A 26,195-nucleotide genomic window follows, 5' to 3' on the forward strand; every position below is an offset into this window, starting at 1 on the left:
TGAATATGGGGAGTGGGTCTGGGTGGGTTACTCTTCAGAGGGTCGGTATGGACTTGTTGGGCTGAAGGGCCTGTTTCCATACTGTAGGGAATCTAATCAAAATCTAATCTAATCTCCTCAGTGGGACTTCACATAAAAGCAGGGTGAGGAGAGATAAAAGTGCTAACATTGTCATTCACACGAACCTGTCGTCTGTGGGTTCCGAACCATCATCTTTCTCGATGGGAATGTTGAGGGCTTCAGCAAGCTGTGAGTTACTATCATAGACACGGTAGTAAATGGGCTGAAGCTGATGGGCGTACCACTTGGGCTTGTCTCCAATTAGAGCTGGATCAAACACGCCTGCATAAAAAGGAAAAAAAAATCAGTTCAGCTATAACAAGCATCAGGGTTAAATCAGAAAGACTGCTCCTTTCAGTAACTGGAGTCAGACTCCAGGATTAAACCAGTAACCCCCCCAATACCCCTTCAGTAACTGGAGTCAGACTCCAGGATTAAACCAGCAACCCTCCCAATACCCCTTCAGTAACTGGAGTCAGACTCCAGGATTAAACCAGTAACCCTCCCAATACCCCTTCAGTAACTGGAGTCAGACTCCAGGATTAAACTAGTAACCCCCCCAATACCCCTTCAGTAACTGGAGTCAGACTCCAGGATTAAACTAGTAATCCCCCCCAATACTCCTTCAGTAACTGGAATCAGACTCCAGGATTAAACTAGTAATCCCCTTTACCCCTTTAGTAACTGGAGTCAGACTCCAGGATTAAACTAGCAATCCCCTTACCCCTTCAGTAACTGGAGTCAGACTCCAGGATTAAACTAGTAATCCCCTTTACCCCTTCAGTAACTGGAATCAGACTCCAGGTTTAAAGTTGGAGAAAAGGTGCAGTTGACTGGACGGAAGCATGCCAAGATAGTTTGGGAACTTCACCCGAGTTTGACAATTCCAGGGATTGTGACTTTCAATTCCGAGCCTCATTTACCACGCAATTTATTCCTCAATCAACAACCAATTCCAGAACCACGGGTCGTTTTGAACTGAATGGTCAGTTACGATCTTACTGAGTGGCAAGGCATGCTCAAAGAATGCAAATTCTTACTTGGGCAAAATACTACTGATGCTGGAAATCTGAAATAAACTCAAAGCTCAGCAGCATCTGTGGAGAGGGGTACAGACATTTCAGAATAAAGGGCAATGGACTCAAAACATTAACTTTGTTTCTCTCCACAGATGCTGCCAGAGCTGCTGTGAGATTTTCAAGCTGAGAGTGAAGAGGTGATGTACACAAAACAAGCAGCATTCAGAATGAGGGAGGGGTGACAATCAGAGCTAGAAGCAAAAGCAGTGACTGATCACTCAGAGCAGGGGAACAGCACAGAGCTGCTCTTGGGCTTTCCAAGAGTGACAGATGGTAGCAGCACATTTTTATTCCTCTCTGAAAGTGGTCTGTGGTCTAAACTAGCACCAGCAAACTTAGGCACTGTACAAAAGTTACAACTTATTTTAATTAAGAGTTTTCAGATTGAGAGACAGGATTTAAAATTGATTGTTTCTAGAAAGCACAAGCTGGATTATGAAAGGTGATTGGATGAGTCTTTGCTTGCATCCTTACTGGGCAACTGAGACCTGAGCTTACAATTCTTGCCCAGCTGTAGGAACGTCAAGGCACACCATGTGATGTGGGAAGTGACAACTGTGGAAAGTGTCTCCACCTCAGGCTCAGGGTTTTTTTAGGCAAGAGTGTGGGATGGAGTGAGTGCACAGGATCAGGAAAGAGGGTGAGTAACAACATACAGACGTAGAGAGAAATAAGGTGTGGAAAGGAATGAAAGATTGGACAATAGCGTAGAGGAGTGCAATATCAGGTTTATGAACGTGTAGGGAACAGCAGTTACACAGGGGACACAAATGAAGGTGATTCTGCCCACTCAGTCCATCCCACCCACTCTTACCTGAATTGACCATTGTAACTTTTTACTCCTTTCTCCACCACATAGTTTTTCTTCAAATACAATTACATTATTCACTTCAATCACTCCCTGTAGGAGTAAGCTCGATACGGTTACCATTTGTTAGGTGAAAAGATTCTTTCCCTGAATTCCTGGCTGAAGGCTCCAGGCAGAGTGCAGATTTAATTTAGCTTTGGTAGTGTGGACTTGATGGGCTGAAAGGCCTCTTCTGTACTCTAGCATTCTACAAACTGATTAGAAATTGTTGTTTATTTCTAACCTCTGGCTTTCAATTATCTCATATTAAATCCTCTCATAATATTGAAAACCCTCGTCCAGATTTTTAAAAAGATATCATTGTTTAGGCCAGCATTACTGCCCATGCCCAAGCCTAGAGGGCAGTTAAGAGTCAACCACATTGCTGTGGTTCTGGAGTGACATATAGACCTGAGTCTTTCTGACAATCGACCACTGGTTTCAATGTCATCATTAGACTCTTAGTGCCATTGACATTTTAAAACTGAATTCAAGTTCACCATCCTCCGATATGAGATTTGGACTCAGTTCCCAGAACATTAACAGTCTAACAGTAAGAATAGGCTGTTGCCTTCCCAGACAGAACAGCATGTTCGGTCTTCCTGCTAGAGTTAACCTTACAATTTTGGTATCATCTTTATAGTTCTTTCAGCATCTTCTCCAGTGTCTTTTTGGAATATGGGGCCGTGCACAGTACTTAGTGTAATACAACCAAACTGCCATGTTAGGTCTGCGTTTCAATTCTATACATCCCAAAATGAACTCCAGTACTTCCCCGACTGTTTAAACTGGCTGTGTCAATCTGCCTTCACTGCTTTTTAAGACTTGTAACTACATGGGTAACCTCCAGATTCCTCAACCCATCCCATTTCAGTACATGTTCAGTGCAAATGCTTCCTCGCTCCCTCCTGATCAAAGTACCAACATATTAGATGACAACTCCAGTCTGCATGCTTATTAATACCTTCCTGCAAAGTCTCACCTTCATCCTCTTGTGAATTTTGGAGTCACTTGTAAATTATGCCTCCAAGTTCAGAAGTCAGATGATTATGTCTGTCAGATTGTTGGCTGCAGTGTCTACACTGTCCCTGTGGAAAACCACCTCACACCACCTGCCAACCACAGCAGTTACCCTTGATTTGAACAGAACTTGCTATCGCTGGCTTGAAGAATTACAGGTCAGACGATAGGCAACTGTTTCTTGTGAATTGAACTGAGACATTTTAAGTCAAGACCATTGATGGTCTGTTCTTTGGAGGGGGTGCCTAAGCTTTGGAAGAGGGGTGGGGAAAAGGCTCCACTGCCATTAATGGGGCACATTGATATTGTAGGAATCTACCGATTTACAGGGAGTGACATCTTTATGGCCCAGCAACCCTCAAATCACCTCATCACACCCTCACCCCCAACATCCCCAAAGTAGGAATCTCGGCTTCCTGTGATCAATCCTCCTCTGTGGGAAAAGCAGATATTTTGTGGTAATGGCAACCCCAAACCTTTCAGGAATGCAGTGAATTTGCAGCAAATTAAGGCTGCAACATTCAATTTTGCAATAGCTGGAGGGCTTAGGCTTATTGCAAGATTTTTTTAAATTTAGCACTTCGGATAGTTCCAGTCATTAAAAGTCAGTTTCATGGTGACAGTCTAGTTCGAGAAAGAGACAAACTCCATTTTAGAAATGTGGAAGTTAACTGTGTCGCTGCAAAGTCATCTTAGGAAGCTGAGAAAGTGGGAAGGTTGCTGGTCCTGTGTTGGGGAAAGCTGTGCGTATATCAGAAAAGGCCAGTGGATATTAAGGCTTCAGTGCAACAGAGACTGGGGAGGCTGAAAAGTTCACAAGCAGCACTTATTTGACACCGCTCAGCAAGCCGTGTTCAGGAGAAAAAGAAATTCCACGGGGCACGTCCAGCTTGGTGAAGCTAGGCGTCACTGATATATTTGAGTTATGTTTGAGAGTGAGGACTGGAGCAGGTTTAGACTCCAGGGAAGTATTGAGCCAGGAAAGAAGGCTGGCTGAGCAAAATAGGAGCAGTCATTGAGGCAGACCAGGATGGAGAGGCTCTTGAGGAAAAGTTTCAAGACCAGATCCACAAAGTGGTGCCTTGTGAAGACTTGTGATTTAATTAGCTACTGTGTCATTAATGTCGAGGTGAGAATTGCTGAGAAATCTGGGGGAGCTTCTATTTGGTGTGGGACATTCGCATGTTAATTCTGAGTGTTGGAAGTACATTGTATATGCATTATTGACTGTATTACTGTGTTAACATAAAGTTTATTGTTATTCGTTCAAAACTGTGGAATTACGTGGCTTTATTCTCTCAGTAACTCCCCTTGGATCTGTGTCCATTTTGAAAATAAAGGTACAGGCCATTCTGCTACAACGTGCTTTCTTCAGCGTGAATTGGTTATAACACAATTGATGAATTGTGGACATTGTTGGAGAGCATGAACATTCTACTGAACAGGTATAGATATTTTCTACAGTGTGATTTTCCATAGCACAGGGTTGTAGAGGAACACAACTGTCACATGTTTTTTGTCAAAGCCTCAAATACCAATAAATCTCTCAGAGGCAGGACGAGAGTTGAAGTTTTCTTTTTGAAGCCTGACTTCTGGGGAAATGTTTCGACCACTTCAGACAAGGAAACAGGAAGATTTGGAAGCTCCTGGCTTAATCCACCCCAAACCATCTTTCGGAAGCTCAGAGTAGAAAGCGAGTTAGAAGTGTTGTCAGAGTGAACCGAGAAAGTGACACTGATCAATGTTTCAGAAGCAGCAGCCCACATTTATGACTGTGGAACAACACATTGTGAAAGCCATTTAAGTGATTTGGATAGTTTTGTTATTTTCATTAATTTATCCTTTACATTCTTCTGTCTTTTGTGGGAATGGGGTTGAAAATAAACATTTCAGGTTTAAAGCATAGACATAAACTAGATTACTTTATTTAGTTTTCTTTTCTCCGTTAAAATTATGGCATACTTATGTGTTTTGCTTAAGATACAAAACTGACGTCTGGAAGCAGTTATAAGTCAGGTCTTGGATTGCCAATTCTGAAGTTGAGTTAGGAATCCACTGGGGTAACGAATGGATGGTTTAATTTTACTGCACTGCGAATACAGACATGGAGGTATTGATTTGGTCTGGCTGTGTGTATCCCTGTCTTAATAATCTAAAATATAGGGGCAGCAGTAGTCTTCAAAGGCCTTTTGAACCGCTCCACCATTCAATAAGATCAGGTTGGTCATCCACTTCAATAACATTTTCCTGCACTATCCCCGTATCCTGTAATGGCTTCATCTGTAGAAATGCATCAACCTCAGTCCAGATGACAGTCTCCACAGCTCTCTGTGATAGAGCTTTCCAAAGATTCACGCCACTCAGATTCCTCCCCATCTCAGTCCCAAATGACTTATCCATTACTCTAAATCTGCGAATCTCCCCAGTTCTGCACTCTCAGCCAGGGGAAACATCTTTCTGTACCTACACTGCTGATCCCTGTAAAAACTGTGTATGCTTCAATGAGATTGTTTTGCATTCTTCTAACCCACACAGAATTCAGGTCCAGTCAATTTAACCTTTCCTCAAATAACAATCCCTCCATCGCTCCATGGGCGGCACGGTGGCTCAGTGGTTAGCACTGCTGCCTCACAGCACGAGAGACCCAGTTTCCTCCCACAGTCCAAAAATGTGCAGGTTAGGTGAATTGGCCATGCTAAATTGCCCGTAGTGTTAGGTGAAGGGGTAAATGCCGGGGAATGGGTCTGGGTGGGTTGCGCTTCGGCAGGTCGATGTGGACTTGTTGGGCCGAAGGGCCTGTTTCCACACTGTAAGTAATCTAATCTAATGTGATGTGAATATTGAGTCACAATTAATTAGAATGGACGGCTTTGAGGTTTGTAGGGAAGAGGTGTTGGAAATTCTGGAAAGGGTGAAAATAGATAAGTCCCCTGGGCCTGAAGACATTTATCCTAGGATTCTCTGGGAAGCAAGGGAGGAGATTGCAGAGCCATTGGCCTTGATTTTTATGTCCTCGTTGTCTACAGGAATAGTGCCAGTAGACTGGAGGATAGCAAATGTGGTTCCCTTGTTCAAGAAGGGGAGTAGGGATAACCCTAGTAACTATAGGCCGGTGAGTCTCACTTCTGTTGTGGGCAAAGTCTTAGAGAGAATTGTAAGGGATAGGATTTATGAACATCTGGATAGGAATAATGTGATCGAGGATAGTCAGCATGGTTTTGTGAAGGGCAGGTCGTGCCTCACAAACCTTATTGAATTCTTTGAGAAGGTGACTAAGGAGGTAGATGAGGATAAAGCGGTAGATTTGGAGTATATGGATTTGAGTAAGGTGTTTGATAAGGTTCCCCATGGTAGACTACTGCAAAAAATACGGAGGTATGGCATTGAGGGTGAGTTGGAGGTTTGGATTAGGAATTGGCTGGCTGGAAGAAGACAGAGGGTAGCAGTTGATGGTAAAGGTTCATCTTGGAGTGCAGTTACTGGCGGTGTTCTGCAAAGATCTGTTTTGGGACTATTGCTTTTTGTCATTTTTATAAATGACCTGGAGGAGGGGCTAGAAGGTTGGGTGAGCAAGTTTGCAGATGATACGAAAGTCGATGGAGTTGTAGACAGTGAGGAAGGATGTGTCAGGTTACAGCGGGATATAGATAAGTTGCAGAGCTGGGCAGAAAGGTGGCAAATGGAGTTCAATGTAGCTAAGTGTGAGGTGATTCACTTTGGTAAGAGTAACAAAAAGACGGGCTAATGGTCGGATACTTGGTAGTGTGGATGAGCAGAGGGATCTTGGTGTCCATGTGCACAGATCTCTGAAAGTTGCCACCCAGGTAAATAGTGCGGTGAAGAAGGCATATGGCGTACTGGCTTTTATTGGTAGAGGAATTGAGTTCCGGAGCCCTGACGTCATGTTGCAGTTGTAGAAGACTCTGGTGCGGCCGCATCTGGAGTATTGTGTGCAGTTTTGGTCGCCATACTATAGGAAGGATGTGGAGGCACTGGAACGGGTGCAGAGGAGGTTTACCAGGATGTTGCCTGGTATGGTAGGAAGATCTTATGAGGAAAGGCTGAGGCACTTGGGGCTGTTTTCATTGGAGAAAAGAGGTTTAGGGGTGACTTGATAGAGGTGTACAAGATGATTAGGGGTTTAGATAGGGTTGACCATGAGATCCTTTTTCCACATATGGAGTCAGCTATTACGAGGGGGCATAGCTTTAAATTAAGGGGTGGTAGGTATAGGACAGATGTTAGGGGTAGATTCTTTACTCAGCGAGTCGTAAGTTCATGGAATGCCCTGCCAGTAGCAGTGGTGGACTCTCCCTCTTTATGGGCATTTAAGCGGGCATTGGATAGGCATTTGGAGGATAGTGGGCTACTGTAGGTTAGGTGGGCTTGGATCGGCGCAACATCGAGGGCCAAAGGGCCTGTACTGCGCTGTATTTTTCTATGTTCTATGTTCTAATCTAATCTAATCCCACAAATGAGTGTGAGAAACTTTTGTTTCGTTCTCTTTGGCAAATACAACTTCCATAAAGAGATCAAAACTGCAAACAATGTCAAGGTATGATCAAACTTCAGTAAGGCATCTTCACTCCTGCACTCATCCTCTTGTAAGATAAGCCGTCAGGACATATATCTTGATTGCCTGATATACTCTGAATCTGCACATTCACTCAAGAACGAAGAGACGACTGAGAGATGGCCTGATCACGGTGTTTAAAATTAACTCAGTCATCAATCTGGTCAAGAGAACGCTTGCAAAGTTGAGGGGATCCAGAAGGAGCGGGTATAATGTATGTTGGAACAAGACTGCGCAGACTGAAATCAGAAAGTACTCTCCCTGCTCAAGAGGCTGTTAAAATATGAAACAACTGAAGAGACAAATAGTGAGGGGCTGAATGGCTACGTTCCAAGGTTCAAATAAAAGACAAGGGGCTGAGAACCCTGTGTAGTGGATATGGAAGAAAGTCAACGCACCAGAGAGCCCACCCTGATGAACAGCAAGCTCAGTGCCATTCACCCCACCCTGTTGAGCTAGGATCCCACCCACCATCATGCTGCAGCAAAGCTTCCCTTCTCCTGACTTACTGTTGTGGATCCTCTGGAACGTGTAGTTGGTAGGATTCAAGGACCATTCCCCGGCATACTCCACAGCCTGTGTCCGAGCAAGCTTCTCTGTGAACAGCGAGAGCTTAGGTCTGGAGGCCAGGAAGGAATTGACTTGGAAAGCAACGACAGGCCGAGGGAAGAGTCTGAGAGTGCGGGTGTGAGACAAAAATCCCTGCAGCACATTGGGGGAGTTGAAGAACCTCACCATGGCTACCCTGAAAATGAGAAAAGCAACACAGCACTGTGAAAGGGCAAGAGGAACAGTTCCACTGGGGGGGAAGGGAGAGTGGAGAGGAAAAAAAATCACAGGAATAGCTCAGGGAGCAGCAAAGGCCCCAGTCACACTCACACTTACCGGGTGGCAATGTCCACAGAGTCGACATCGTTGCCATAGATGAGTGGGTTGAACTCGGTGGAGGGAGTAGAGGTCTGGTCATCCCGGCTTCGCCCACCTACAGGGAGCTCCTGCGCCTCATTGAACTTCTCCAGGTTGAGGATGGGCTGAGTGTTCAGGCTCATACTTGCCAGTGCCTGTCACAGCCCAGACAGAGAGAGGCTTCATCAGCAGGCAACAAGACTTCACACACCACTGTGACCACCCACCATCCCCTGCGCCAGTCACCAGCCCTCGCCTCCAATGATTAACCACATGCCACCCAACTCCTCCATCAAGTCACCTCCTGACCCCCATCAACCATACCTCCCTCATCACTTTGCCATCAACCAAAACCACCCCCATCCCATCATTGAGGAACCCCACCACAACGACCCAAACCCTCCCTATCAGCCCAGGTCATAGGAGGTAATGTATTGAATGGATCAATGTTTTCTGCTCGCCAGTCAGAGGTGGTGGAATGGGTCTTTCTCAGATTTGCAGGATGTAAGAAGTGGTGCATCATTGGGACCGCTGCTGGGACGTCAACCGTTAACGAGTTATAGAAATACTTTGGATGAAAGGACCGAAGATATTTGCTGATGAGACAAAGATACATAGGAAATTAATTTGTGACAGGACTGTAATGATGCTTTACATTGACATGGAGCTGTTAAGTGAGTGGGAAGAGATGTGAGCTGAAAAATGTGTTGCTGGAAAAGCGCAGCAGGTCAGGCAGCATCCAAGGAGCAGGAGAATTGACGTTTCGGGCGTAAGTCCTTCTTCAGTGTATGCCCGAAACATCAATTCTCCTGCTCCTTGGATGCTGCCTGACCTGCTGCGCTTTTCCAGCAACACATTTTTCAGCTCTGATCTCCAGCATCTGCAGTCCTCACTTTCTCCGGGAAGAGATGTGACAAATGGAGTACAATGTGGAAATGTGAGATTATCCATTTTGGCAGGAAGAATAAAGTAATAGGCACTTTACCTTAATAGTGAGAGATTGCAGAGCACTGAGTGCAGAGGGATCTGGATGTCAAAGAACACAATTGTTCATATCCCTCTATTCTCTGCCAGTGTGTGTCTGTCCAAATGCCTCAGAAACATGGGTACTGTATCTGCTTCTACCGCCTCCTCTGGAAATGCATTCCAGGCACCTACCATTCTCTCTCAAAAAAAATACTTCCCTTCCACATCTCCTATAAATTTTCTCATCTCACCTTAAACCTACGCCCCTATTATCTGACATTTTCACCCTGGGACTAAGAGTCAGTCTATCCATGTTATCATTGACGTTTATTAGATCTTCCTCCAGCCTCCAATGCTCTAGTAAAAACAATCCAAGTTTGTCCAACGTTCCCTTATAACTAACACACTCCAGTCCAAGCAACATCCTGGTAAACATCTGCACTCACTCCATATCCTTCCTGATAGGCATTTACATAATTACGAAAGACACTGATAGAATGGATAGCTGAAGTCCTTTTCCCCCCACAGTGGAAATGTCAACTACAAGGGGGAAATGGGGTGAAAGTAAAAGGGGGCAAATTTAGAGGAGCTGTAAGAGGCCGTCTTTGTGTTTTAAACAGAGTGGTAAATGCCTGGAATGCGCTGCCAGAGGTGGAGGAGGAGACGGATAAGATAGCAACATTTAAGAGGCATCTTGACAGATAGCATGAACAAGCAGAGAAGAGGGAGATATGGACCAGGTAGAGGCGAAAGGTTTTCAGTTGAGAATGTGTCTTGGTGGGCTGAAGAGCCTGTTACTTTGCTGTATTGTGTTCTTTATCGAGCAGCAACCAGAATTGAACACAGTACTCCAAATATGGCCTAACTAAAGTCTGATACAACATTGCTTGCCAATTTTGTTACTCAGTGTCTCAACAGATGAAGATAACCATGCCATCTCTACTGCCCTGTACACTGGCCTTGCCACTTACAGAAAGCTATGGACTTGGGACAATGGATGGTATCAATGCTAAGGTTCCAGCCACTTACTGTAAACTTTCCTTTTTGCGCTTGACCTCCCAAAATAGACCATCTCACATTTGCCTGGACTACACGGGATCTGCCATTTTTTTGCCCAATTTACCAACTGAACTACAGAACAACCTCGATTATCCAAACGAGACATGCGGTGGTAATTGTTCGAATAACTGACAAAATTTTCACGGGACCTTGAGATCTTATTCAGATAATCCGAAATTCGGATAATTGATGCCCGGATAACTGAGGTTGTTTTGTGCATCCTGTTGCATCTTTTGACAATCTTCCTCGCTATCCACAACTCCACCAATTTTCATGTCATCTGCAAACTTATCAATGAAGTCACTGACATTTTCATTCAAGTCATTTATATTACAAGAAAAAACAAATGCCCCAGCAGTGTTCGTTGTCGAACATCACTGGTCATAGACTTCCAATCAGAAAAGCATCCCTCTACAATTACCCTCTGTCTTCTATGATCAAGTCAATTTTGTGTCTGACTTGCCAAGTCACCATGCGGACCAGCCTATGAGGGACATTGTCACTGCCTTACTGAAGTCCATACGGACAATATCCACTGCCTTACACAATTATTTTCATCACTTCCTCAAAAATCTTAAATCAAATTTGGGAAACATGACCTCCCTGCATAAAGCCATCTTAATCACCCCTAATAAGTCCATTCATCTCTGAATGAGAATATATCTTGTCCCTCACTATCTTCTCCAATAATTTCCCTACACTGATCTCAGGCTCATTGACCTATAATTTCCTGGATTACCTTGGCAGCCCTTCTTGAACAAAGGAACATTGCCAGTCTTCTGGGACCTTGCCCATGGCTAAAGAGGATACAAAGACGTCTGTAAAGGCCTTAGCAATCTCGCCTCTTGTCGCTTTCACTATTCTAGGATAGATGCCGTCAGGCCCTGGGTCCTTACAACCTCCTTCTTAACATTGACATGCTTTAGAGTATCAACAAACTCCTATCTCAACTTGCCATCATCCATGTCCTTCTCCTGGGTGAATACTAATGTGAAGTACTCAGTAAAGATCTCACCCACTTCATCTGTTTCCATACACAAGCTCCTTCATTGGTCTCTGAGTGGACCTACCCGTTCCATAGTTACCCTTTAGCTCAAAATATACATACAAAATGTCTCAACGTTCTCCTTAATCCTGCTTGCCAAAAACATTTTATGGCCTCTTCCAGTCCTCCTAATTTCTTTGTTTTCTGCTCCCTCTAAACTCTTCAAGGGTCCTATTTGACGTTTGTTTCCTAAACCTTATATACCCTTCCTTTTTTTTTTAAACTAAAAATATAACTCTTGTCATCCAAGATTCTGGAATCCTGCCATCCTTATTTCTCATCTTCACAGGAATGCTGGTCCTGAACTCTGATCAACTGGCTATTAAAAGACTCCCACATGTCAGATGTGGATTTACTTTCAAAGGACTGCTCCACACTTGGTTAGACTCCATTTGGAATATTGTGTTCAGTTCTGTCTCCTCATTATAGAAAGAATGTGGAAGCTTTAGAGAGAGTGTAGAGGAGTTTTACTAGGATACTGCCTGGACTGGAGGGCATATCTTATGAAGAAATGTTGAGGGAACGAGGGCTTTTCTCATTGGAGCAAAGGAGGATGAGGAGTGACTTGAGACAGGTGTACAAGATGATGAGGGGCATAGGCAGAGACCTTTTTCCCAGGGCAGAAATGGCTATCATGAGGGGAGATGTCAGAGGTAGGTTATTTACACAGAGAGTGGTGGGTGCATGGAATGCACTGCCAGCAGTGGTAGTAGAGTCAGATACAGTGGTAGTAGAGTCAGATACATTACATGGAAGACAGTACAATGAAGGGTATGTAGGTTAGTTTGACCTTAGAGTAGGATAAAAGATCAGCACAACATCGAATGCCGAAGAGCCTGTACTGTGCTGTAATGTTCTATGTTCAATCCAATTTTTTTCCAGTTCCTGCTTATCATAGTTGTAATGAGCCTCCTCTCAATTTAGCATGTTTACCAGTCACCAGCTTTATCCTTTTGGAAAATGACTTAAAACTTATGGAATTATGATCACTGGTCTCAAAACATTCCCCTCCTGAAACTTCAATTACCCAGTCAGGCTCATTCCCCAATACAAGATCTCGCATGGGCACTTCCCTAGTTGGACTATGTACATATTGTTTCAAGATTCCCTCGTAGATGCACCTATCAAATTCTGTCCCATCTAAGCCCGTGGCACTAAGGGAGTTCTAATCAATACTGGGCAAGTTAAAAATCACCCATGTCAACAATCTTTCCATGATCTACTTACATCATCTATTCCTCCATCTCCTACTGGAGATTGGGAAGCCTAAACTATAAGGTAAAAACAATGACTGCAGATGCTGGAAACCAGATTCTGGATTAGTGGTGCTGGAAGAGCACAGCAGTTCAGGCAGCATCCAAGGAGCTTCGAAATCGACGTTTCGGGCAAAAGCCCGTCATCAGGAAAAAAGCCCTTTTTTCCTGATGAAGGGCTTTTGCCCGAAACGTCGATTTCGAAGCTCCTTGGATGCTGCCTGAACTGCTGTGCTCTTCCAGCACCACTAATCCAGAGCCTAAACTATAAGCCTATAAGCCTTTCTTATTCCTGAGTTCTACACACATTGCCTTGCTGGGTGAGCCTCCAAGATGTCCTCCCTTTGTACAGCTGTGACATTCTCCTTAATCAGTAATGCAATTCGCCCAACCCTTTTACATCCCTATCACATCTGAAACATCGACATCCTGAAATGTTGAGTGGTCACTCCTGCCCTTCTCTGAACCAAGTTTCTGTAATGACGATAACACTGTAGTTCCATGTACTAAATCCAGGATCTAAGCACAACTGCCTTATCTGTTGCACTCCTTGTGTTAAAATAAATACACTTCAAACTGACAGTCCTGCGGGGGTTCATTAACCTGGTCCTGCCTGTTAGCCTTACTTGACTTAACCTCTGCCTTCTCCTCAATCACTCCACCTGCTGACCTACTGCTCTGGTTCCCACCCCACTGTCACACCAGTTTAAACCCTCCTGAGTGACACTGGCAAATCTCCCTGCAAGGATATTGATACCTCTCCAGTTTAGATGCAACTCATTCTCCATGTACAAGTGCCTCCCGTCCTGGAGGAGATCCCAATGATACAAATATCTGAAGCCCTCCCTCCTACAACATCTCTTTAGCAACACAAACAACTGTATTATCTTGCCCCTTCTGGCCTCTGGCATGTGGCACAGGGAGTAAAGCAGAGATTACAACCTGCGAGTTCTCGCTTTTCAACTTTCTATCAAACGTGTTAAATTCCCTCATCTCGCTTTCTGTGCAGGTTGTTAGTATCCTCATGCACAAATCACAAAAGGTTCGTATGTAATTAGGACACCAGATTGAATACTCTCAGTCATTGAGCTGAACCGAATGCAGAAATAGGGATGTCATGCTTCACTTACACAGGGCACTGGAGTACTGTGTTGAGGACAAAATGTAGTTGAAGCAGATTAGCAGCGTTTCCCTTCACTAATCCATGGAAATGGATCTTACGAGGCAATGTTGGACAGGGTTAGGTTTGCATTCACTACAGTAAGAGGTGGCTTTCAGGAAACAATATATAAGATCCACATCCAGGGTGGATGTGGAGAGTATGTTTTATCTTGGATGGGGTGAATGTTAGGGGTTAGGGGTCACTCACTTGAAACAGAGTTGAAGGGAAATGCATTTGCAGAGGATTGGATGAAGGTTCGTCTTCCGGAGGTGGTGATTGAAGCTGAAGCCGTGAATATTTTTAAGGCACAGGTAGATAGATTCTTGTTAAATAAAGGGGGTGAAAGGTGATCAGGAGCGGGTGGGACTGAAGTTACAGTCAGATTAGCCATGGTCTTGGCAGAGCAGACTTTGATGGGTTGAGTGGCCTTGTTAGAATGTTTACATCTTTGCTTGATGACCGCAAACACCCAATCAGCCCCACGCCCTCCTGTGACTGACCAAATACACTGAACATATGCTTTGCTGCCCTCCAATCACCCCTATTTGGCTCACCAGAAGCAGCACCCCCCCTATCACTCGGTCAGTGTTAATACCTTCCACCCTCACCATTCCACTCTTTCCACCAGCTCTAAGCTCCATCCTCATGAGCAACAGAACATAATGCATGAAGAGCAATGGAGAGGAACCTCAAGTAGACAATGCAATGGGATACTGAACACCAGGCACAGGGACATAGCTGGACTGGCTCATGCAGTCAGATCCAACACTGAGCTCACTCCATTGGGCCGCACAACTGGACAAAGGCGTGCCAGAAAGTTTACAGCAACAAGTTCAGGGCTTCTTTGCAGGCCCCAAACTTCAGAATCAAGTGAATCGCAACTCAATTCAGCACGGAGTTCCATCTCAGGAATCAGCATTCCTGGATCAGGCAGCATCAGCAGCAGTGACCATCAAAAAGCAAGTGAGTGGGACAGTGCGGAGGTAGCTTTACTCTGTATCTAACCCCATGCTATCCCCTGTCCTGGCAATGTTTGATGGGGAAAGTAGACAGCAAGTTTTTCTTTTTGTTTACTTTCACTATTTTCAGTTTATGAGAGTAAATGCAGCTTTGTTTTGCATCTGCCCATTTGGGCAAAATGTCAAGAGAGTTTTATTTTCAGCTTAAAAGAATAGAGGGAGCTTTATTACATTTCTACCTCCATACTGTCCTTGTCCTGGGAGTGTTTCTTGGACACAATGTGAAAGGACATTTACTTTCTGTTTAAACAGTAGACAGAACTTTATCTAACCCCGTGTGGTTTATGTCTAATGGGGACAGCGTGGAGGAAGCTTTACTCCTTAGTTTATGCCCTGAGAGTGTTTGATGAGGTTTGTGCTTAGTCTATGTCTAAGCCTGTATTGTACAAGAAAGGTCATGCTTGCCTTTGAGGAAGTTTCAGTCAGTATGTTTTGAAACCTGTTAGGAAAGTAACAGAGGGGGGACAGCAAACAGAATTTGATACCAGACCGTGGAAGTTGCTGTTGATTCAGCCAGTGCTGCTGTTGTGAGGAAAGGACGGGAAAGGAAAGGAACCAGGAAGGTGATCTGGTACTGGAAAGGCAGCTGGAGAGACGTGGAGAAACTGCCTTCAATCATCAGTGTAGCACAGACCTTCACAGAGAGAAGCGCTCATTCAGGAAGGAGGTTTGCAGGAGCTTCCCCACATACTACCCAAGGGGTCCACCTGCAGACAGCTTACATATATCAACCATGCTTATTACAAATCACTTGGCATATTCATTAGGAACAAAGCCCAGAATAAAAGCATGCGCTAATTCAAAGACATTGAACAAAAAGCAGAACAATTGCTTAAATATAAAGTACACTTGAACTTCAAGTTGAATTTGGTGGTCCTCAGGGAGAGGGGCTCTTTGTATTTGAAATTGGTTTTTAAACTTCAAATTATTGAGATGTAGGGCTAGGATGGATGAAAGGAGGGGGTTGCTGGGGAAAGCAGGGACCTGGGTTTATTGGTGGGGGCTGAAATCAGTAAAGGGACTGTGAATGGGTGTGGCAGCAGAGGAGGGGCTGGGGCCTCAGAGGGGTGGGGAAGGGGAGGTTGTGCAGAGGAGATCAGCATGGTGGCAGACAGTGAGGAAAAAGGGCGAGCAGGTGGGCAGGGCAAGGGAAGGGTAAGGGGAAGTGATGACAGCCCACCAAAGTCCAAGTCAGTTCCAGCAGCAGCAGCAGCAGCAAGACTGCAGAGGACCCTAAGCTGGTGAAGGAAAGTGTGGAGAGGGACAGGAAGGAGTGGAAATACGGGAGATCGATCAAATTAATTCTGTCAGGTTGGTGCCTTCAGCCAATAGCCAGGGGCAGATGCCAAGACAAAGCACAGCAGCATGGAAGCAGTAAAAAGAGATTGTAAAGTGGACCTTCTCCGTTGTGGCGAGCTCCTGCTGCATGATCACACTTAAACTAACCAAACACTGGACGGCAAAGGACAAGATGGAAGACACCATGACAACACCAACAACAGCAGCCAACCAGCCATGAGGATGAGGCCCCAACAGGAAGAACGGAGAGTGTGGAAACACAGACGAGAGGAAAATCTATTACTGAACAGTCAGGTGGAGAAACCAACAACTAAGAGGATGGGACAGAATTACTGTCAGAGTGTGGCTCAGGGTCTGAACTCAGAGCAGAGCATCAAAGAAGGTGGATGGTGGTAGTTTCAATGGTTGGGAGCGGGGTACACTTGGTCTTACAGAAGAGCAGATGGGGCACAGCTTTGTGCCAATGCCCAGGAAGGGTTTGATCTCCATTACATTCACTAGACTGCGAGTGGCATTGGTGACATCCCTCTACCTGTATATAACAGGAAGCAGGATGGAAACAGATAGCACCTTCAAGAACTAATCACCACAGAGCATCTGAAAATGGCTCTTTCAATATTGTACTCAAATCCCATTAGTGCCAACAGGATCCACTGATTTCATGCTCTGCCCCAGATCAGTAACTAGTTTACCTTCAGATACTGCAGACGGCACAGTGCACAGGAAATAAAAAGATCAAAAGGAAAAGCATACAATAACACAGTCTATAGCTATGGATTAACCAAGTCACCAGCCTCCTGGCAGCCTAGCAGCTCTCAGCGAGTGCCAGGAACACAGATTTGGGGCGGCCAGGAGTCTCTGAGAACTCCGAGAACCTGGAATGCAATACGTGAGAACGGAAGATAACCTGGCACAATGTGAAAGGGTAAGGTCACCTCACTGGGTCATCCTCAACTACTGGGATTTATTAATCCAATTATCCAACAATCCTAAAGCTATCGACAATTATAAACACTATTGCAGACTCGACAGTGCCCAACTCTTCACTGTGTCACAGAGCGGTGAAGCAATAGTGGCGGGGGGGGGGACAAAGACTCAACAGTAAGTGATTCTCCACTGTATTGCATTGCACAGTATTGCAGAGATTGTTGGAGGGGGGGTAGGGAAAAAAGACTCAACAGTGAGTGATTCTCCACTGCGTCACAGTGCAGACAGATGTAGCACTCCATGACTGAGTGCATGCTCAACCCTCTGGGGCTGGTGTGGACTCACACAGATCCGTTTCATCACAGTTTGCCCGAATAAATTGACAGTTTGCGACCTACACTGCTTCCTCTCTCATGCTGAGGACCCCACTGTCGGCTGTCCATTCCAATCCACTTCAGGCTTACAGCATGAGGTAGAGCTTTTAGCCACTGCAGACTCTTACTCTGCCACTGACCAGCAACTGAAAGCATGGGGCAAGGGTGTGGGGAGCCCACAGTGACCCCTGTTTCTGCTCCTCTACCAGACTATGGAGCTCACACCCCATATCCATCATCTCCCTGCCCCAACCCAAACAAAAAAACCAAGGGCTGACACCTTCTCTCATATCCCCCAAGATCCCCCTCCATACGTGAAGATGGTAAACCCTATGAGAAGACATTTCCCTACCATCCCCTGAACACGCCCCATGGGAGTAAAAAAAAACGGACACTCCCCCTCTCCATCGTGGCGGGAGGATGGGAGGGAGACTCCCTCCCCCAAAGCACCGCTATTGGGAAGGAACTGGGATGCTCCAGCTCAGGGGAACAGGGATGTCCGCCTGATCTACAATGCCAGCCCCAGGAGACGTGCCCCCATCACCTGTCTGGGGATGGAGTGCCCTGAGGGAAGGTGGCAGAGGGGTGTGGGCACCAGCACAATGGGGAGCATTGGCAGTCATTAGCCGGAGAGAGATCATCCTCAGAGGCTGTGGACAAAGGAATGAATCAGGAGGATGAACTGCCACAGTTTGGTGGGACTATGCTTTCCAGTACACTGGGGCAAGGATGTCCCCAGGTAGCTGTTGCTACGCTCCTCCTACCTGCTTCAAGTGCTTCTTCAGCTCGCTGGCTTCTGGTTCAGGCATCACCGGCAAGACCTCCGCATTCGTGGGTGCAATCACCTGCCAAAGAGACCCAGACATCAGTGCAGAGGATAAACATCACAATGTGAAAGCTGCCACATAGAGACGAATTGGTCAGATCTTCATACGTATGGTTATTTCTCCTGCAATGTAGTATACTGACCAGAAACACAGAGATCTACCACAGAATTACAGACATTGACCATTCAGCCCATCACGTCTGCCTCAACTCAGTGAGCTAGCCCCAATAACACTGCAAATGACTCGGATTTAAATGATCATCCAAAGCCCTCAATTGAACCTCCCTCTACTACACTTCCAGGCAGTGCATTCCATACTCTGATTGCATTGACAAAACATTTTTCTTGTCTATCCTTTGCAAACTGTTTTAAATCTGTGCCCTCTGGTTCTTGCAACTCTTAGAAGCATTTTATGTGCTTTATTCAAGCTCGATTAAGTCTTTAAATAAAAACCGAAAGAAGGGTCACTCAACCCGAAACGTTAACTGTGATTTCTCTCCACAGATGCTGCCAGTTTTTCCAGCAATTTCTGTTTGTGCTTTAATTAAACTTCTCCTGTACTTCAATAAAGGTTAACCCAGTCTGTCCAACGTTTCAGGTCAGGCAGCATCCAAGGAGGAGAATCAACATTTCGGGCATAAGCCCTTCTTCAGGAATTCCTGAAGAAGGGCTTATGCCCAAAACGTCGATTCTCCTGCTCCTTGGATGCTGCCTGACCTGCTGCGCTTTTCCAGCCACACATTTTTCAGCTCTGATCTCCAGCATCTGCAGTCCTCACTTTCTCCCATCCAACATTTCAATAAAGCAAAGAGCTGCAGGTGCTGAAGATCTGAAACAAAAACAGAAATCGGAGGAGAAACTCAGTAGGTCTGGAGGCGTCTGTGGAGACACAAGAGATAACACAAGATAAGGGAGACTAGCGACTTCTTCAGGTGGTGGTTAGGGAAAGGTGGCATCGATGGTAGGTTGGCAGGCTGCGGGGTGGAAGAGCGGAGAGTAGAAGAGGAGACAGTGAACAGATAGGTGGCGATACAGCCCAGTCAAACAGATATAAAGTTTGGAGGGCAAAGAGAGACCATGAAATATCTTTGGCAAACAGGATTAAAGAAAACCCCAAGGAATTCTTCCAGTTTATTAAGAGTAACAGGACAAGAGTGGGACTTATTAGAGACCGAAGGGGCAAACTGTGCATCGACCCCAGAGGATGGGAGTTATATCTAAAATGAATACTTCTCGCTTGTATTCACAAAGGAGAAACACATTGTTACTGGAGATTTCTATTAGGGCAGTGAGGCTCTAGAACATGTTAAGATTAGCAAGGCACAAGTATTAGATGTCCTAGTGGGCATAAAGATGCATAAATCCCCAGGGCCTGATGAGATGTACACCAGCTGTTATGAGAGACAAGGGAGGAGATTGCTCGGGTCATGGTAGAGATAGTTAATACCCGGCTGGGCAAAGGTCAAGTCTAGCTGCTGGACCATGTGGTTCCTTAGTTCAAGGAGGACAGCAGGGATAGGCCAAGTAATTACAGACCAGTAAGTCTGACGTCAATTGTAGGGGAATTGGAACAAATTCTGAGGGGCAGGACTTATCAACACTTAGAAATCCAGAAATTGTTCAGGGATAGTCAGCAAGATATTTTTGGAGGGAGATCCTTTCAGACCAATTTGAGTTTTTTTGAAAAAGCGATTAAATATATTAATGAAGGCACTGCAGTTGATGTGATTTACGTGGACTTCAGTGATACCTTTGACGAGGTCCCACATGAAAGGCTACTCCAAAAGTAAGAACACATGGGATCCAAGGTAAGTTGGCAAACTGATCCCCAATATGAATCAAAGGGTGATGGTGGAGAGCTGTTTTGTGATTGGAAGCCTCTGATGTATCACAGGGATCAGTGCTGGGATGCTTGCTGTTTGCTATGTATGTTAACGACTTATGATTTACACAGTGAATGGCAGGGCCCTGAGGAGTACTGAGTAACAAAGGGAACTTGAAGGTATCAGCACAGGCAGACAAAGTGAAGGCGGTGGCATAGAGGATGCTTGCCTTTATTAGTGGGGGTGGAGAATGCAGAAGCAAAGAAATCTTGTTTCAACTTTATAAAATATTGGTTAGGCCACAGGTCTGGTCACCACACTATCAAAGGATGTGACTGCACTGGAAAGGGTGCAGAGATTTACCAGGATTTTGCCTGGAATGGAAAGTCTCAGTTATGGGGATAGACGAAATAGGCAGGGTCTGTTTTCCCTGGAGCAGATTGAGGTATACAAAATTATGAGGGGCATAGATAGGGTACACATGATTTGGAGATGCCGGCGTTGAACTGAGGTGTTCAAAGTTAAAAATCACACAACACCAGGTTAGATAGTCCAACAGGTTAGATAGTTAACTGGAAGCACTCGCTTTCGGAGCGCTGCTCCTTCATCAGGTGGCTGTGGAGTCACAACCACAAACACCTGATGAAGGAGCAGCGCTCCGAAAGCTAGTGCTTCCAATTAAACCTGTTGGACTGTAACCTAGTGTTGTGTGATTTTCAACATAGATAGGGTAGATTGTGAGAATTCTTTCCACATGACAGACATGTTTAATACCAAGGGATATAAGTGTAAGATGGAGAATTAGTAGTTTCGAGGTGTTCTGAGGAAGTTTTCATTTCCAACTAGAGGGTGGTAGAAATATGGAACGTGCTGCCTGAAAGGATGGTAGCGACAAGTACTCTTGGAACATTTAAGCAGCAACTGGATGATTACTTAAAATGCCAGGGCAGAGCAGGCTATGGATCAACTGCAGATAAATGGGATTAGTATAGGTTGGCATTTGTTGGTCAGCATAGACATGGTGGGCCAAAGGCTTGTTTCTGTGCTGTATGACTCAATGACTGTGACAAAGGGATTGTTGGTAGTAAGCCAGGGAGGAAGAAAAGCTGATAATGGTTGACAATGAGTTGGTGAAATTGGGTTGGCTGTGCTGATAGGGTTTGAGATGTCGGGATGGGCAAAAGCCTTTGAAGATGATATTCAGATTGTAAAATTATTGAACACTATATTGAAGGCTGCAGGGTTCCCAAGTGGAAAACGAGATGCTGTCCCCCCAGCTGGCATTAGGCTTCGCTGCACCACAGCAGCAAGCCCGAGAAAAATACGTTGGCAGGGAACGCAATGGTTGAAGTGGCAGACAACTGCAAGCTTGGGGTCATTTTTACGGACAGAAAATAGATGTTCTGCAAAGCAGTCACCCAGTCTGCATTCTGCCTCCCCAATGTGCACTGTGAGCAACAAACATGGTAGATTACACAGAATCAAGTGTATGTAAATCACAGCTTCACCTTGAAGGTGCGTCTGAGGTTTAGGATAGTGAGGAGGGAGAAAGTAAAATAGGCAGGCATTACACCTTCCGTGCTTGCAGGGGAAGATGCCATGGGAATTTGGGGACATGTTGGGAGTGGAGGAGAAGTGGACCAGGCTGTCCTGAAGGGAATGGTCACTGCAGAAAGCTGACAAGGGAGGGGAGGGAAATGTGTGTCTGATGGTGGCATCCCACTGGAGGCAATGCAAATGGCAGCTTATGACCCTTAGGATCCAGATAAATGCTGGGGTGCTAAGTGAGCACAAGGGGGACCCTACAATGCTGTGGGAGGAAAGAGAAGAGTTGAGGGCAGAAGCACAGGAAATGTGTCAGTCACAGTGGGGCGGGGAATCCTTCGTTGAGGAAGGTGACAGGCACTTCTGATAGTGGAAGGACATGTAAATGAATTGTGCCAACAGTGAGGTGGAGGTGGTGGTGGTGGTTGGAGCCCATGAACTGGAAATTCTGAAGCTGATGTAAAGTGTGGATTTTGGGAAGGAAGTAGGTGGTGTGAGTGAGGGTGGGGGGGGAAGGTTGTTGTGGCACTGTGAGCTTTGAGGCTGAGGAGGCAAGACCCTCAGCTACAATTAATGATGGGCGTGAACATAATGGCCATGATGAGGTCACAGTTTAAAGGGAGAAAGGAAGATGTATCTGAGAGCTGGTGCTCAACCTCCGCAATATCGAGATCAGTACACCATACAACAAGAGCACCACCCTTATCTCAAGCCTGCTGCAGTGACCCAGTGAGGTGCATCGCAAGCTAGGAGAACAGCATTTCACTTGCTCCTTGGGGACCCAGCAGCCTGTAGGGCTCAATATCCAGTTCAATAACGTTAGGGTCTGAACACCACCTTCCATGTCCTTTACCCATCCCTCACACTCCAGACTCTGTCGTGACAATGGACTGCTTTCAGCACGTTTCCACCCACTCAGTGTCCCTGATATCAGCTTTTCTTCTCCCCTTGCTTGCTATCAACCATCCTTGTAACTGCTTAACTTCTCTCTCTCTCTCTGGTCCATCACCACCTATCAACTCACTCCTTTACCAACCCACCCTGTTATCAGCATAACTACTATTTTTCACTAGCTACCATAAGTTCTGAAGAAGGGTCATTGAACTAAAAATGTTAACACCGTTTGTCTGTCCAAAGATGCTGCCAGAGTTTCTTCAGCAATTTCTCCAATACTTGCTCTGCACTAAAACCTTCAATTTCTAAAATTCTTCTATGAATCACTTCTTTCCCTCACGTCGCTATTACAATGTTAACATTAGACAAAAAAAGCGAGCAATTAGAATTACAGCAAACTGGCAAGAAACATAGAATCAGACATCAAGAGGTTCTGAAACTACTCTAACATCCTTGACCCTAACACGTGATTCTGTGGACTTGTTTCTTTCACTACAGTTTTCACAATCTTCCGCCTAGAGGAACCAGCACCTTTATCCAAATTCAGAAGAAGATACCCACTTCCTTGTAGCCTACAAACTCTGAAGGATGACAAGACCTCTTGTAAACATTGCTGTCAACCTCTCAATTGCGCTGCAATAACATCAGTGCAGCTCAAGCTCGGAAACACGAACGCTGGGCTGTGGACAAGACTATCCTGGCTCCTATCAGGTCAGTTCTCTTCACTCAGGTAGGGTTCATGGCACAGTGGTAGCGCCCTTACCTCAGAGTCCAGCGGCCCAGTTCGAGTCTCATCTGCTGCAAAGGTGAAGCATAACATCCAAAAAAAAAAATACCCACAGGCAGCATGCGCTGTGCAGGGGTCTGGAAACTCAATGGGACAAAGGCTATGGGTGGAGATCCACAGGCATTACAGCACAGGAAGCAATTTGACCCATCGAGTGTAAACTCTTTCATGGAGTAATCCAGTCAGTTCCATGACATGCTCAGTCCCTACATTCTGCTAGATTGTTTCACTGAAGTGCCAGTGCAAAGTCCTGCTGAAATAGTTGACAATTCCTGCTTCCAGCCCCTCCCTAGCACAGGCAACGAGGTCCAACTCATGACCCAGAACCTGCAAGCCGTGCCCCAACCTTGTATCATTAGCTGAAGCGAACAGCTTTCCTCTCCTATCTTAGTGAATCCTGTAGACCTCAATCAAATCTCTCCACAATTTTCTTTGTTCCAAGGAGAACAACACACCCCAACCTTGAGAACTAAATCCTCAGACTCTGGAACCATTCCAGTAAATCACTTCAGCACTCTCTCAAAGACCCCTATATCCTTCTTAACGTTGTGGTCACCACGACTGGACATTCTACTTAAGTTGGGGCCTTACCAAAGCATTATAAAACTTCAGGAAAGCCTCCCAGATTGTGTGCTCAATGCCTCTAAATGTACAGCCCAAGGATTTTCATGCTTTGTCAACTATTCCCCCAAAACGTCCTGTCACCTTCAATGACACACAAACTCCCAGGACACACTGTCCCCACAATCAACAATTGTATCATTAAGTGTTTATTGTCTCTTCCTATCCCTTCTGTTAAAATGCATGACCTCACTCCTCTGTTTGTTTTACAGATACATTAAGGGCAAAGGGATAACGATGGAAAGATTAGGGTCATTAATGATCGCAATGGTAATTTACAAATGGAGCTCTAGGATATCAGGTAAGGTTCTAAATTCATACTTTGTGTCAGTGCTCACTCATGAGAGGGATGATATCGGTACAGAAATCAAGGAGAAGGTCTGTTATACAGTTAAAAAACTGGCATACACAAAGAAGAGGTTTTGAGTGATCTGGCAGTCTTCAAGTAGATAAGTCTCCAGGGACAGGTTAAATATATTCCAATTAGTTTAGTGAAGCAAGGAAGGAAACAGCAGGGGCACTTGCAAAAATTTTCAATTCTTCTTTAGCCACAGAAGTGCCAGAGGATAGCCAATGAGCTATCAGTATTGGGGAAATTATTGGAAGCAATCGAAGGACAGAATTTATCAGCATTTGGAAAGGCAACAATTAATCAAGAACAGTTAGCATGGTTTTTTTTGAAGGGAAGGTCATGTTTGAGCAACTTAGAGTCACACAGCACAGAAACAGACCCTTCAGTCCAACTCGGAGAAAGTGAGGACTGCAGATGCTGGAGATCAGAGCTGAAAATGTGTTGCTGGAAAAGCGCAGCAGGTCAGGCAGCATCCAAGGAACAGGAGAATCGACGTTTCGGGCATGAGCCCAGTCCCTCCTCCCTATCTTTTATCTTAGCCTGCTTGGCACACTTTCCTCATTCCTGAAGAAGGGCTCATACCCGAAACGTCAATTCTCCTGCTCCTTGGATGCTGCCTGACCTGCTGCGCTTTTCCAGCAACACATTTTCAGTTTCAGTCCAACTCGTCCACTTCAACCAGGCATCCCAATCTGATTTAGTCCCATTTACCAGCATTTGACCAATATCCCTCTAAACCCTTCCTATTCTTTTACCCTCCAGATGCCTTTTGAAAGTTGTAATTGTACTAGCCGCCACTTCCTCCAGCAGCTCTTTCCATACATACACCACATTCTGCTTGAAAAGGTTACCCCTCAGGTCCTTTTTAAATCTTTCCCCTCTCACCTTCAGCCAGCTTTGGACTCCCTTACTCTGGGAAAAGACTTTGGCTATAATCCTTACCTACGCCCATCCTGATTTTACAAACCTCTATAAGGTCACCCCTCAGTCTCTGATGCTCCAGGGAATAAAAAGCCCCATCCTACTCAGCTTCTATAACTCAAACCCTCCAGTCCTGGCAACATCCTTGTAAATCTTTTCTGCACTCTCTCAAGTTTAACAACATCTTGCCTATAGGAGGACGACCAGAATTGTACACAGTATTCTAAAAGTGGCCTCACCAACGTCCTGTAAAGATGCAACAAGATGTCCCAACTCCTACACTCAAAGCACTGAACAATGAAGGCAAGCATGCCAAACCCTTAACTCTGTTCATCTCTCTACAGAGCCGTCTGATCTGTGTTGGTCCAATATGTTGTTTTTACACAGGGATATTTTCAATGCTCTTTTCTCTTTACAGATGGCAACTGTTCTGCAGTATATTTCTTGGATCACTACTCCTAGCTTTGACAGTTTGCTGTGTTACTTCGTATAATTAACTGAAATTGTTTACTTGAACTGTACTGTCTCCGTCACCACGTCTAACCCCGCCCCTTCGCCTTTCGCCATCACCACGCCCGACCCCGCCCCCACGCCGATCTCCGTCCCCGCCCCCAGACCTAACCCCGCCCCCACACCCAGCTCCAGCCCCACACCAGGTCCTAGCTCCCAGCCCAGCCGTGTTTTCACCATCCCTCCAGACCTACCCCTCTCTGAGGATGAAAGATCAGTCCTCAGCAGAGGCCTCACTTTCATTCCCCTACGCTCCCGGATTGATGAATTCAACACGCGGCGTGACATCGAACAATTCTTCCGCCGCCTTCGCCTCCACGCCTACTT

The 26,195-nt window shown here is 45.4% G+C and overlaps 1 protein-coding gene across 1 annotated transcript in view; it reads right to left on the reverse strand.

Annotated features, from left to right (window-relative positions):
* Positions 1-26,195, reverse strand: part of madd (MAP-kinase activating death domain) — a 170,631-nt gene that overhangs the window by 109,467 nt on the left and 34,969 nt on the right. The window contains exons 7-11 of the mRNA XM_087996208.1: positions 18,354-18,434; positions 16,388-16,441; positions 8,465-8,640; positions 8,089-8,324; positions 186-342 (exon numbers count right to left, since the gene is read on the reverse strand). Of these exons, the coding sequence (XP_087852334.1) occupies positions 186-342; positions 8,089-8,324; positions 8,465-8,640; positions 16,388-16,441; positions 18,354-18,434 (704 nt within the window). The remainder of the gene's footprint in view (positions 1-185; positions 343-8,088; positions 8,325-8,464; positions 8,641-16,387; positions 16,442-18,353; positions 18,435-26,195) is intronic.

The sequence above is a fragment of the Chiloscyllium plagiosum genome, unplaced genomic scaffold (assembly GCF_037043375.1).
Source record: "Chiloscyllium plagiosum isolate Xiang-an unplaced genomic scaffold, Cpla_swu_hap1 HiC_scaffold_18, whole genome shotgun sequence".
NCBI classification, from domain to species: domain Eukaryota; kingdom Metazoa; phylum Chordata; class Chondrichthyes; order Orectolobiformes; family Hemiscylliidae; genus Chiloscyllium; species Chiloscyllium plagiosum.